Raw genomic sequence first — 13,496 nt, 5'->3', positions numbered from 1 at the left:
TTTCTGCAATGAGAAGCTACCCATTTTTACCTACCAAGCCGTGAACTTAAATCCCATTGTCTGATTCATGAAACAATATCTTGGAAACAATTTGTCCTGGTCGAACCAGTAGTGTGTGTTAACTATGGAGCCTTGCATGAGCCACTTAACTTAAAATCTCAAATTCTTCGTCTCTAAAATGGAAACATCGGTGGCTCAGTTGGTTGAGCATTCCACTCTTGATTTCAGGTTGGGTCATGATCTCAGGGTCATGGGATGAAGAGGGATCCATACTCAGCAAGGTGTCTGTTTGAGATTCTTTCCCTTTGGTTCTACCCCTCCCCCCACTCTCTCTCCAATCAATCTTTAAAAATAAAATAAAAAAGAAACATAAATAGTACCTCCCTAAGTATTATAAAAAATAAGAAAATGTATGTAGAGTAGCTAGCACATTGTCAGCTATCTGAAAGACACTTAACAAATTAGATCAGGTATTCCCAGGAGCTTAGGAGTAGTGGCCACAGTGACAGCAGGAATGATGCAAGTAGGAGCAGCAGTTTTAATAGTAGTATGAGTATCAGCAGAAGTATTCTATCAATAGCAACAGTACTAACAGTAGTGGTGGCTATAGTTAATAGTAAATTATGTCCTCTTCCCAAAAATATGGTTACGAGTAGTAGAATATTTATTTATAATAGTCCCTGGCATGTACAAAACCCTAAGCATTTGCTGGAAATCGTGTTAATGATGGTTTTGTTGAAGTTTGCAGTTACAGTGATGCATCTTCTATAGTTAATCCTCCTTTAATCTAAAAAGCCAAAAGTAAAAATGATTTTTTTAATTTTTCATGGATATAACATATACCAAACATATTTAATAACTTTTGCTCATAAGTTTCTAGAATATTCTGTTTAAAAGATATTCTTAAAAAATTTTAAAAAAAAAAGATATTCTTTCCTTCAGCCTTCTGTATCTGCCCCTTCTTTATGAACTTCAATGGAACAAAGACATATTTTTGTTGATATATAGCTATTATGAGTTCTAAGCTTTACCTAGACCTTGTATGTACCAGACCAACATATTTCTTCATGTATTATGATTAATTCAATTTGTTAATATAACTAGTAATTCAGATTCATTTACACTGCAGTGATGAATTTGAAGAGTTAGTTCACGGGGATGGGGGAAGAAAGGAATGGTGCATTTATATTTTGGAAGTCTTTTGATTTAAATTTGGGAAATTTCTAAGTGGTAAACCACATATACACTTTGGAACATCCCTGAGCTGTGCTATCACAATTTCCAGTATGTGATTCAACTCTCCTCACATGAAGGGAAGCATTTTGTAATTCAGCCAAGCTGTGGTTTTTTAGTGAAAATATAGAGAGCATTCGTATCTAATTTGTGGCTAGAATGTGCTGAGGTCCATGATCTTTACTTGCTTTGTAAGCGTTCTGTTGACCACTGAGAACCTCAGCTTCTCCTGAGGTATGGAAAGAGCTATTACCATTTATAAAAATTTCAGGAAAGCTTTTATACATACACAACTATATTGGAAATGATATAGTATATTTTTCCTTTGCTTTCCTTCTTAAGACATTTCAGTGCCACACCTTTACCAAATATAGAGCAAATGAAAATAGATGTTAAAGTTGCTTATTATTGCTTTATACAAGTAGTCTATCGTTACCTACCTAAGTCCTAATGCTTAAAATTGAGCTGACATTTAAAAGTACTGCAGCATTAAACTTTTAGAATAGTTTAATTGAAAGTTTAGAGTTTATTCTGAAGATTCATTAAATATAAATTGAATATGATATTTTAAGACATAAAATAGTTTGTGTTTTTCATTACATGTGAAAAGTATGAAAATCATGACCACATTATTTCTCTGAAAATAAAATAAATGAATATATAAGCAGCAATATGTTTCAAACTGAGAATCTGGGAGAAAAAAGGATAGCAATTTTATTAAAAAAAAGAATATTAGGTGTACAGAATACAAATATTTTACGAAAGGCAATTATAGTGTCATAACTTGTTTATTTTTATATTATGTTTCTGCCCTCAATTTTTTTTATTGTGAGAGGTTGAATTAAAAAAAACATTTTAAATTTCTGAAATGTTTTATTTTTTTAATTTCAGTCTAATCACAGGACTCTGACTCCTTAAAATAGTGTGAGTTTAGCAACAGGATTATCTTTCATTTAGGCATAGTAAGCAATCAAAAAAAGCATGTAATAGGACTAGTTTCTTTTATTTTTATTCAGACATTATTTTTCTCAAATATAACTTACTATCTTGAGTCATAATAACTTAAAAAGATTTTACTTAATATCTTTCCATTACTAAATATTTAGTGTCACAATGCAGTGCTAATTAAGAATGGGAGAACACATTAAAGCAGTATGTTTTCATATATATAGTGTTTAAATTATTTTATTTTTTCTCACTAGAAAATTACTCAGAAATATGTGTCAATTAGCCTTTATGATAGCTCAAGAAAAACTTATTATTATTATCACCATACGTATACATTTATTCTCTCCTTACCTCAAATATTTTTAAAATAGTTATAAATAATAAAATAGTATTCCTTTACTTCCTTTCTTAGATGAATCCTATTTAGTAAGGCAGTATGAGGAGTTAGGCCAACTACAAAGGGGCACCATCTCCAAGACCATCCTCACTTCTGAAATGAACTACAAATTCCAGGGGTTGCCAAAATCACCCTCAGTTTTGATTTGCTAGAAGGGATTCACAGAACTCCCTGAAAGCTATGATATTTATAGCTACAGTTTATTACAGGAAAAAGCATACATATTAAAATCAGCCAATAGAGGAAGTGCATAGTGCAGAGTCCAGGAGAGATACCAAATACAGAGCTTCCATTGTTCTGTCTCTGTGGAGTTAAGATGCATTACTTTATCAGCTTAGGTATATGGCAATATGCACAGAGCACTGCCATCCAGGAAAGCTTGCCTGAGCTTTGGTGTTCAGAGAGTTTATTGGAGTTGAATCATGTAGACATGATTGACTGCCCAAACAGTTAATGTCAGTCTCTAGATTGACTGATACCACATGACCCAAAGCCCCTATCCTAAGTCACTAGATGGTTTCAGACCCTAAGTCTAAAATTTTATAGGTGTCTCTACCCACTCTAAATCATATTAGACTATCCAGTACAGCCCAAAATACCCAGGCAAAGAAAGATACTTTAGATTATCTTCCAGAAGCTGAGGAAATAGCAGACCTCCCTTTGGGCAAGGTTAAAAAAAAATTGTTTTAAGCTTTTATTTATTCACGAGAGACACACAGAGAGAGGCAGAGACATAAGCAGAGGGAGAAGCAGGCTCCCTGCAGGGAATCTGATGTAGGACTCGATCCAGGACCCGGGGATCATACCCTGAATTGAAGGTGGATGCTCAACCACTGAGTCACCCAGGTGCCCCTCAAATTCTTTACAACAAATACAGGTGGTTGGAAAACTTAGAGGTTTCCATTCTCTTTTATGTTAACTGCATTTTTTTCTATAAATTAACACATTATTGCTAAAACTTTTATTTCCTCATGAAGTTAGTTCATAAATAGTTTGAAATATATTATTGATGGCAGTTTATCTCATGTATATAGATACAAATAGTTCTCAATTCAGTTATTTTATCTTATAATATTGTCATTATCTATCTGGAAAAATCACACAAAATTACTAAATGAATTTAATAAAAACATTTTAGATAATAAGCATTTATTAATTCATTCATGTAATATTTATTTGTTGAAGTCCTCCTGTATGTCACATATTATAATAAGTAACTTGTATGTAATAATAAATAAAACCTAGTCCCTCCCCCGAAAAATTACAGCCTAGTAGAAGACAGCTGTACACACACACACACACACACACACACACACACATATATATAAAACACAGGGATACAATGATGAACAAGAAGACCAACTGTAATCCTATAATTGTACAACTATTTTACTGCAGTTGAGATATATGACATAAGGCAAAAGGTACAGTGACAAAATAGAACAAGAGAAAATAATAAATCTTGCTTGAGGAAATGAGTAGGTATTGGTAAGTGTAGAGAATTTACTTAAGTGAATGTGATAAAAGGGTGGAGATATGAGGGGATCACAGTCTAGAAGAAACACCATGGAGACCACATATGAGAGAGAACACAATGCACTTAAGATCCTTAAAAGGTTATGTTCTCCTGGAGAGCAGAATAAGTGACATGGTACTAGATGAGCTGGAATATTGGACCAAATCTAGAAAACGGAGCCAGTTTGGCCATATTCCAGGAAGAGGAAATTTTTTAAGCTTTCAGTGAGTTGTATTTATACAAAGAAGGGTGATTTGGTCTTATTTGTGTTTTTAAAAGATCACTCTGGGTACCAAGTAGAGAAAAGAGTAAAATATTACAGGAGTGGAGACTGTGATCAAACAGGGCATAGTAGTTCAGTGAGAGATGTTAACAGCTTATAAAAGGAAAGAGGAGACAGTAGTGATGGAAAGAATGGGTAAATTAAGAAATTTATGATGGAATTATAAGGAAGATGAAGACGAAGACGAAGACAAAGAAAGAGGAGGAGGAGGAAAAGGAGGAGGAGGAAGAAGAAGATAAAAAGATAAACATTGAGAATGTCCTTGAAGTTTCTGGGAAGTGTGTTACCATAGATGATTAGAAAGTTGAATGTGTGGAAAGATCAACTGGTATCAGAAGTCAAGTAAAATAAGTTGAAGAGATGAGAACCAGATTAAAATGAATTAAGGAGTAAGAGATGAAGAAATGAAAAAAAAAAACAAACAAACAACTAAGAACAGAAAGTCCCATTTTGAAGAATAGGTATTATCTGATCCAAGCAACCATCCATTAAGCAGCTTTCCACAAGGAAAGAAGAATAATTCTCTTTTTCCAAGGGTGAGAAGAGAAGAGCAGAGAGAAGTAGGAGATGAGAGTGGGAATGGCTACCAGCATTATGGCAGGGCACTGGGAAAGGTAAAGTCACTGAGAAATCCCTAGTAAAAATACAACCAACAGGACTTTTAAGAATAGAAATATGTAGTGAATGATAATTTTCTTTTTTGTGTGAATGATAATTTTCAATGTTGAATTGCCCCACTTTGTAGGATACAGCCAATTCCATCCTCTTCTATTCAGTAAATCCACCTTAGTGGGGAATACTTTGTGATATTAAGTTTTACAACAAAATAGAGAAAGATGAATTTCTTGTCTGGCGCTCCTTGGTATGGCAAAGAAATAACTGACCACTGGAGCAGAAGGAAAGTACCTCCTCCTACCCAAGGAATTTTCAGGAATCTTGAAAACTGAATTTATAGCCAATCTAGACCTCTAGATACAAGAAGACCCCCCAACTGACATTAAATTCTATAACCTCTAGCTACATTTTTACTAAGACTGGCTAATATCAAGGATCAATGTGTGTATCCTCTGGCCAGTTCTTTATATGGAGATAGTAGCATTCTATTACAACCAACTGAATCAATCCGCTCAGATTATAACTAGCGGTTACAGGCATACCTTATTTTACTGCACTTCACTTTATGGCTCTTTGCAGATAATGTGTTTTTACAATTGAAAGTTTGTGGCAACCCAATGTTGAGCAAGTCCATTGGCACCATTTTTCTAATAGCACTTGCTATTATATTTGTTATGATTATCTGCGATCAGTGATCTTTGATGTACTATCGTCATTGTTCTCTAGTACCAGGAACTGCACCTAGAAAAAGCAAACTTAATAAATATTGTGTGCATTCTAACTGGTCCACTGACTAGCTGTTCCGACTTTCTCCCTCCCTATTCCCTGAGATACAACAATATTGAGATCAGGCCAATAGCCCTATGATAGCCTCTAAGTGTTCAAGGAAAAGAAAAAATTTCAAAAAGAAAAAAAAAAAAAGAAAAGAAAAAAGAAAGAATTTCATGTGTCTCACTTTAAATCAAATACTATAAATAATTAAGCTTATAGAGGAAGGCATGTTGAAAGCCAAGATAGGTCTAAAGCTAGGATTCTCGGCACCAGTAAGTCAAATTATAAATACAAAGGAAAAGCTCTGGAAGGAAATTAAAAGTGCAACTCTAGTGAACATATAAATAATGAGAAAGCAAAGCAGCCTTATTGCTAGTATGGAGAAAGTTTTAGTTGTCTAGATAGAAGATCAAACCAGCCAAAACATCCCCTTCAACCAGAGGCCAATCCAGAGCAAGGCTCTGACTCTATTCAATTCCGTGAAGGCTGAGAGAGGTGAGGAAGCTGCAGAAGAAAAGTGTGACGCTAACGTAGGTTGGTTCGTGAGGTTTAAGGAAAGAAGCTGTCTCCACAATACAACAACACAAGGAGAAGCAGCAAGTATTGATGGAAAAGCTGCAGCCAGTTATTCAGAAGACCTACCTAAGATAATTAATGAAGGTGGCTACAGTAAACAAAAGATTTTCAAAGTAGACAAATCAACCTTAGAAGATATCATCTAAGACTTTTCCTAGCTATTGAAAAGTCTTCACAACTTCAAAGGACTGGCTGACTTTCTCATTGGGAGCTAATGCAGATGGTGAATTTAAGTTGAAGCCGATGCTCATTTACCATTCTGAAAATCCTAGGGCTGTTAAGAGTTATGCATAATCGACTCTTCCTGCGCTCTATAAATGGAACGGCAAAGCCTCGCTGGTAACACATCTGTTGACAACATTTTGAAATATTCAATATTGTTGAATATTTTAAGCTCACCGTCGATACCTATTGCTCAGAAAAGAAAATGGTTTCTTGCAAAATATTACTGCCCATTGACAATGCACCTGGTCACTAAAGAGCTCTGATAAAAAATGTACAAGATTAATGTTGGGCTCATGGATCAAAGAGCAATTTCAACTTTCAAGTGTTATTATTGAAATACAATTGACATACAATGTTATATTAGTTTCAGGTGTACAACATAGTAACTCAACACATTCTATACATTACTTAATATTCACAGTAAGTATAGTCACCATCTGTCACCATACAATGTTATTACAATATTATTGTCTGTATTCCGGTGCTGTATTTCATCTCCATGACTTATTTATTTTATAACTGAGAATTTGTACTTAATCTCTTTCTTCTACTTTGTCCATTCCTCCACCCACCTCCCCTCTGTCAACCACCAGATCGTTCTCTGTATTTAAGAGTCTGCTTTGTTTATTTGTTTGTTCATTTTGTTTTTTAGTCTTCAAATATAAGTAAATTACATGGTATTTCTGTTTCTATGACTTATTTCACTTCAAATAATATCTTCAAGATGTAGTAAGTGGCAATATTTCCTTCATTTTTATGACTAATATTCCATTGTGTGTAGTGTGTGTGTGTGTGTATCACATCTTCTTTATCCGTTCATCTATTGATGGACACAGGGGTTGCTTTCATATCTTGGCTATTATAAAGAAGTCTGCAATAAACATGGGAGAGCATATACCTTTTCAAATTAGTGTTTTCATGTCAAGTCTTATTATTTAAGAACTACATTTCATAAGGCTATAGCTGCCATAGATAATGATTCCTCTGATGGATCTGGGCAAAGCAAATTGAAAAACTTCTGGGACAGATTCCCAGTTTTAGATGCCATTAAGAATATTTGTGATTCATGGGAAGAGGCCAAAATATCAACATGAACAGGAATTTGGAAGAATTTGATTCCAACCTTCATGGATGACTTTAAGGGGTTCAAGATTTCAGTAGAGGAGGTAAACAAAAAATATAGTGAAAATAGCAAGAGAACTAGAATTAGAAGTGGAATCCGAAGATGTGATTGAATTGCTGCAATCTTTTGATGAAACTTGAAGAGATAAGAGTTGTTTCCTATGGAAGTGCAGAGAAAGTGGTTTCTTGAGATGGAATTTACTGCTGGTACAGAAGCTCTGGAGACTGTTAAAATGACAACAAAGGAATTCAAATATTACATCAATTAAGTTGATAAAGCATCAGCATGGTTTGAGAGGATTGACTCTAATTTTGAAAGAAGTTCAGTTGTAGGTAAAATGCTGTCAAAAACATCACATGCGGGCAGCCCTGGTGGCGCAGCGGTTTAGCGCCGCCTGCGGCCCAGGGCATGATCCTGGAGACCCTGGATCGAATCCCATGTCAGGCTGTCTGCATGGAGCCTGCTTCTCCTTCTGCCTGTGTCTCTGCCTCTCTCTCTGCATCTCTATGAATAAATAAATAAAATCTTAAAAAAAAAAAAAACCCTGGGAGTGACATCCTATCACATTTGCCATAAAAAAAAAAAAAAGAAAAAAGAAAAAAAATCACATGCTACAGAAAAATCTTTCATGAAAGGAAGAGTCAATTAATGGGGCAAGCTCCTGTTGTCTTATTTTAAGAAATTGCCACAGATATCCAAACTTTCAAGAACAACCATACTTGTCAGTTAGCAGCCATCAACATCAAGGCAAGAACCTCCACCAGCAAAAGATTATGACTTGCTGAAAGCTAATATGATGCTTAACATTTTTTACATATAAAGTATTTTTAAAGTATTTTAAATTGAGGTATGTACTTTGCTCTTTTCAAAGATTTGTTTATTTGAGAGAAAGAGAATGAGCATACAAGAGGAGGGGAAGAGAGAGAAAATCCTAAGCAGACTCCACCCTAAGCATCCTAAGCCCTATGCAGGGCTTGATCTCACAACCCTGAGATCACGACCTGAGCCAAAACCAAGACAGACGCTAACAGATTGTGCCACCCAGCTGGCCCTGTACATTGCTTTTTTAGACATAATGCCATTGCATACTTAATTGACTATAATATAGTGTAAGCATAACTCTAATATGCACTAGGAAATTAAAACATTCATTTGACTTGCTCTATTGTGGTGATCTGGAATTGAACCCACAATATCTTCAAGGTATGGCTATATTCTTAACTTCATTAATTAAAAAAGTAGCAAACCTAAACACTTTACAAAACCAGTGAGGAATTTAATATATGAAGGAGCCACTGGCAAAAACTATGGTAAAGCAGAGCATTCATTCCAAATGCAGTCATTTAAAAAAAAAATCAAAACTTAAAAATGTGTAAGTCTATCCTATTACATAAACAATATCCTCCTCTATTATTAAAATATTAACCTAACCATTACTTTTTCATCTTCTAAGATAGCTGGATATTTATGATTAGAATAGTTAATCAATATATTTAGTTCTCAAGACAACCAAATGTCTGCTCGAAAATGGAATTTTCCAGGGACACCAGGATATTGCAATCTGTTAAGCATCTCAGCATGGCCCTTGGATAATAGAAACAATAGAATGTTAAATATATTTGAGCTAAAAAGGATCTTAAGTAATTTATTCATTTAACTTTTCACTTAAGATACTGAAGACCAGACTTGAAGTAGCCTAACCTAAGTAAGGACCGAATTGGCATAGCTAAAAGAGATACCTTTGAATGATGCTCATTTTGTTAGGGGGGAATTGTACCTTTTGTGTCCTAAGTGCCATATAATTGGTGAAGATTGTAGTGACGTGAATGACTGCTATTTTTGCTAACAGCTGGATTCCAATGGGGAACTACTCATCCGAAATGCCCAGCTGAAACATGCTGGTAGATACACGTGTACCGCTCAGACAATTGTGGACAATTCTTCAGCTTCAGCTGACCTTGTTGTTCGAGGTAAGAGTTTCCACATTTTAAAATCATGAAACCAGAGGTATTTGACTTGCATAACTATTGTATAATCTTCTGGTAACTCTGGTATGAATTCTTACATATTTAGAGTCTTGGTCCTTGAGAACAGCTCCTCACCCATGCCTAAGAATGATTTATGCCAGACAAGTAGTAAACAAGACTGATTTTGTTTGTTTTACTAACTACATGTCTTCTAGAAATTTATACCACATACCTCCTACTAAATGTTTGTACTTTTTAAACTTAGTATTTACCAGAAGTTCTCAGTTTCTGCTAATACTTTTCATGTGTTGAATATAGTGTTGTTTCCTTTTGTATTTTTTATGGTAAAAACATACTGATGCTATTTACTATGACTTCAAGTGTTACATATTTATCACTATCACTTCAGAATAAAAAGTTAATTTTTTCATGTATCATGTTTCTATTTCTTGCTGGTTTTTAGACTAGTGCTTTTTTCTTACACATAGTTGAGAATGTGCTACAATGCAGTCTTATTGAAAATACAGCCCCCTTGATACTGACCTTTGCTGTATAGCTGGGAGGCCAATTTAAAACATCATTCATTGGCTCTTTACTCGTTGCCAACAGAATAAAGACGACTTCTTCTAGCTAAGCACCAAGAATCTTGATGTACTGACCTCAGCCTGTTTAGCTTTAATCTTTTACCATTCCATGTAACCAACTCCACTGTCCAACCAGTTCACAAAAATATCCTAGAGTTTCAACCTCTGTTCCTTGGTTCACAGCATTACTTCTAGGTTCTGTAGTCGTTGTTTGTTGCCCAAATATTAAGCCATCCTTTAAGGCTAGGCTCAAGTATTGCCAAATGCATGAGTCCTTTTCTGATATCCCAAATATGAGTTCCTCTCTTGTAAACTTTATTAACAGTTAATATTTTCTTTAATGTGTTTTATAGCAATCTGTGCATGTGTGTTATCTTCTCTAATAGGTTGTGAAATTCATATGTGATTTTTCATTAATCCTTAAGTGAGCTGCAGAATCCCATTCCATAATTTCATAGCTCTATCGCTCTTTGTCATATTAAAATTTTATTTTATTCTTTTTTACATTAAAATTTTATTTTTTCACATTTCATTTACTAGAAATATTTATTGGCTATTATTTATTTCACATCTTTAGTCAGTTTTTGCACAATCAAACAAATAACTAGTAAATAAGATGATACCTGTGGTTCATATTCATTCCCCTCTGGATCAGTATAATTTCACAACCTCATACATCTCCTGCAGTTGCCTCTAGAGCAGTGGTAATATGGAGTCCTTAGATCACACTAGGGAAATGCTTAAAAGCCTTTTATTCCAGATGGACATATTCTACAATAGAGTAATAGAAGTCCAACTCAATTTTCTTCATCCAAATGAACTTAGACATTCATTCCATATATCCCTTATGCTAAATTGAAGAAAGTTCATTTAACTTCTGTATTTTCATTAAAAGTATTTTATGATCTTGGACATCTATTATATTCAAGAGTTATCAGAGGAACTAGTTCACTGTTCTTTCTAGTCAGACTACTAGCTGCTAAACCATTTTCAGCAATAAATTATGTGTATATTTAATTGAAGTTGTTTCCATATTAAAATAATTAGCATTTATATTACAACAAGGGTTATGTTTGGGGCGCCTGGGTGGCTCAGTCAGTTAAGTTCCAGACTCTTGATTTCAGCTGGGGTCATGGTCTCAGGGTTGTGAAATAGAGTGCCGTGGGTGTGGAGCCTGCTTAAGATTCTCTCTCTCCCTACTCCCACTTCTCCCTCTCTAAAAACAAAACAAACAATAGGGGTTATGTTACAATGTTTGTACAGCAGTTTTTTCATATAATTACAATGTGGTAAATTCCCAGTATTTAGAAGGAAGAGGAAGTTAGAGGAGTATAATCAAAGAGCATCAATGGTATTATCCACACATACTTAGGTAGTTAATAATCACCGTAATGTATATATTTTAAAGACGTAAAACTAATAAAAAGAAGCTATTGCAGGTATTGTAAAAAAATATAAAGTAACTTTCTTTAACCTTTTTAGTTCCAGGAAGAAAATACTTTAAAGCAATAGAACCTGACAACTGCACTTAGTAGAAACTGTTATAACATTTTAAGTCCCTACACTATAGCAGGATATTAACAAAATTGTACAAGTAGATGAAAAGTATTATTTAGGACTGTTAAAAGTCTACAAGTTATAATCATTCCCCAAACTTTATTTTTTATAATCTAAAAGGTATTTATTTTATGTCAAGAGAAATTTGCAATTAAAATAGTCAAATACATATATGCATAGTTTATAGTACAAATGCATATATGCAAATACATATATGCATAGTCAAAAGTGTATATGAATTAGACCTTCAAATACGCTTTATATACTCAAGTCATGGGGTATAAAATTAAACAATTTTCTATATTTATTATAGTAATGATGAGTAGTATATAAGAACACTTAGCATGCCTCAAGTAATATTATTGGTCCATTTAGCCACTTAGTTATGTTTTTTTCATCTAGTCCAGAAAATCATAATATGTTCTTTGAACAGTCAAGAAGCCCATGGACAGACTTCTGTGGGTTCATGGACTTCCTGAAATTGTATGCAAAAGTTCATGTGTATGTGGCATGGCTCTGGGAAGAGGATTTATAATTTTTACGAGATTTTCTAAGCCAGCAATGGTCCAAAAGGCCATCTTTGGCCGAAAGCCCAAGAAACTTAGCCCATTTTTCTTTCTTTCCCTTATCTAGATCAAGACTCTCTAAAAAGAGAAACTAAAGGATGATACTAAAAAAAATAATAATAATAATTAAAAAAAAACAAGGACAAAAACCTAACTAGTTCCATGTAGTGAGGTTTAATAACTCAAATAGATTATGAATTGCTTGTGAAAATTTCAGTTTTCACTCAACCTTTCAAGAATATATGTCTCAAATCATATCAAATGTGTTACATATGAGACATTAGATATCTATAAAAACTTACTAGATTTGAGAACTAATTCTAGCTTATATTCAGATATCAGTGATTTAAATTGCAGATTCAGAAATTAGTGCTATGAATGAGGCAGTAAACAGATTAGAGAGGAAAGTAATTTCCTCTGATGATCACTGAGAAATTTGGGGTGCAAGAAAACTAGTTTAGTGCATAAACTGCTATGCCCTATGAAATGAAAATGGAAATATTTGGACATAACTTAGACAATATGGTTTCTTTTAACCCATATTACTTGAAGGGAATGAATAAATAATGAAAATTATTGCTGCTATCCATATCGTGTGTGTGCGTGTGCATGTGTGTGTGTTAACAATCATGGATCAGAGGATACCTGGGTGGCTCAGTGGTTGAGCATCCACCTTCTGCTCAGGGCGAGATCCCAGTCCAGGGATTGAGTCCCCCATCAGACTCCCTGCAAGAAGTCTGTTTCTCCCTGTCTCTGTGTCTCTGCCTCTCTTTGTGTCTCTCATGAATAAATGGATAAAATCTTTAAAAAAAAATCATGGATCAGTGAGTATATGTGTGTAAATTTGTATGAGAGAGAAAAACGTATTTTAGGCTTATACCTTTCATCATTATTTTAAACTGAGTTTAGAATAGAGGTAGTGAATTAGTTAAATCTGAGTGCTTCTAAATATAAAACTGAAATTAAATATAGAAAAACATAGCCAAAGAAAAATGTAACTTTGGATCTGATTTCATAGAGCTTTTTACTCAGAGAAAACTCACCCCCCACCTTTTATCTGTTTAGTGTATGATAGGATTGAGAAATAAGGAAAAGCAAATGTCAACTAAAAACAGTTTACAAAAATAGCCCAATA

At 34.2% G+C, this 13,496-nt stretch overlaps 1 protein-coding gene across 4 annotated transcripts in view; it reads left to right on the top strand.

Annotated features, from left to right (window-relative positions):
- The window catches only part of CNTN1 (contactin 1), a 349,722-nt gene that overhangs the window by 235,901 nt on the left and 100,325 nt on the right, over positions 1 to 13,496 (top strand). For all 4 annotated transcript variants that reach the window (XM_077870439.1, XM_077870441.1, XM_077870440.1 and 1 more), the window contains one exon: positions 9,537 to 9,657. In XM_077870439.1, the coding sequence (XP_077726565.1) occupies positions 9,537 to 9,657 (121 nt within the window). The remainder of the gene's footprint in view (positions 1 to 9,536; positions 9,658 to 13,496) is intronic.

Source organism: Canis aureus, chromosome 25 (assembly GCF_053574225.1).
Source record: "Canis aureus isolate CA01 chromosome 25, VMU_Caureus_v.1.0, whole genome shotgun sequence".
NCBI classification, from domain to species: domain Eukaryota; kingdom Metazoa; phylum Chordata; class Mammalia; order Carnivora; family Canidae; genus Canis; species Canis aureus.
The sequence above is the reverse complement of the archived record's forward strand: the minus strand, read 5'-3'. Positions and strand labels throughout refer to the sequence as shown.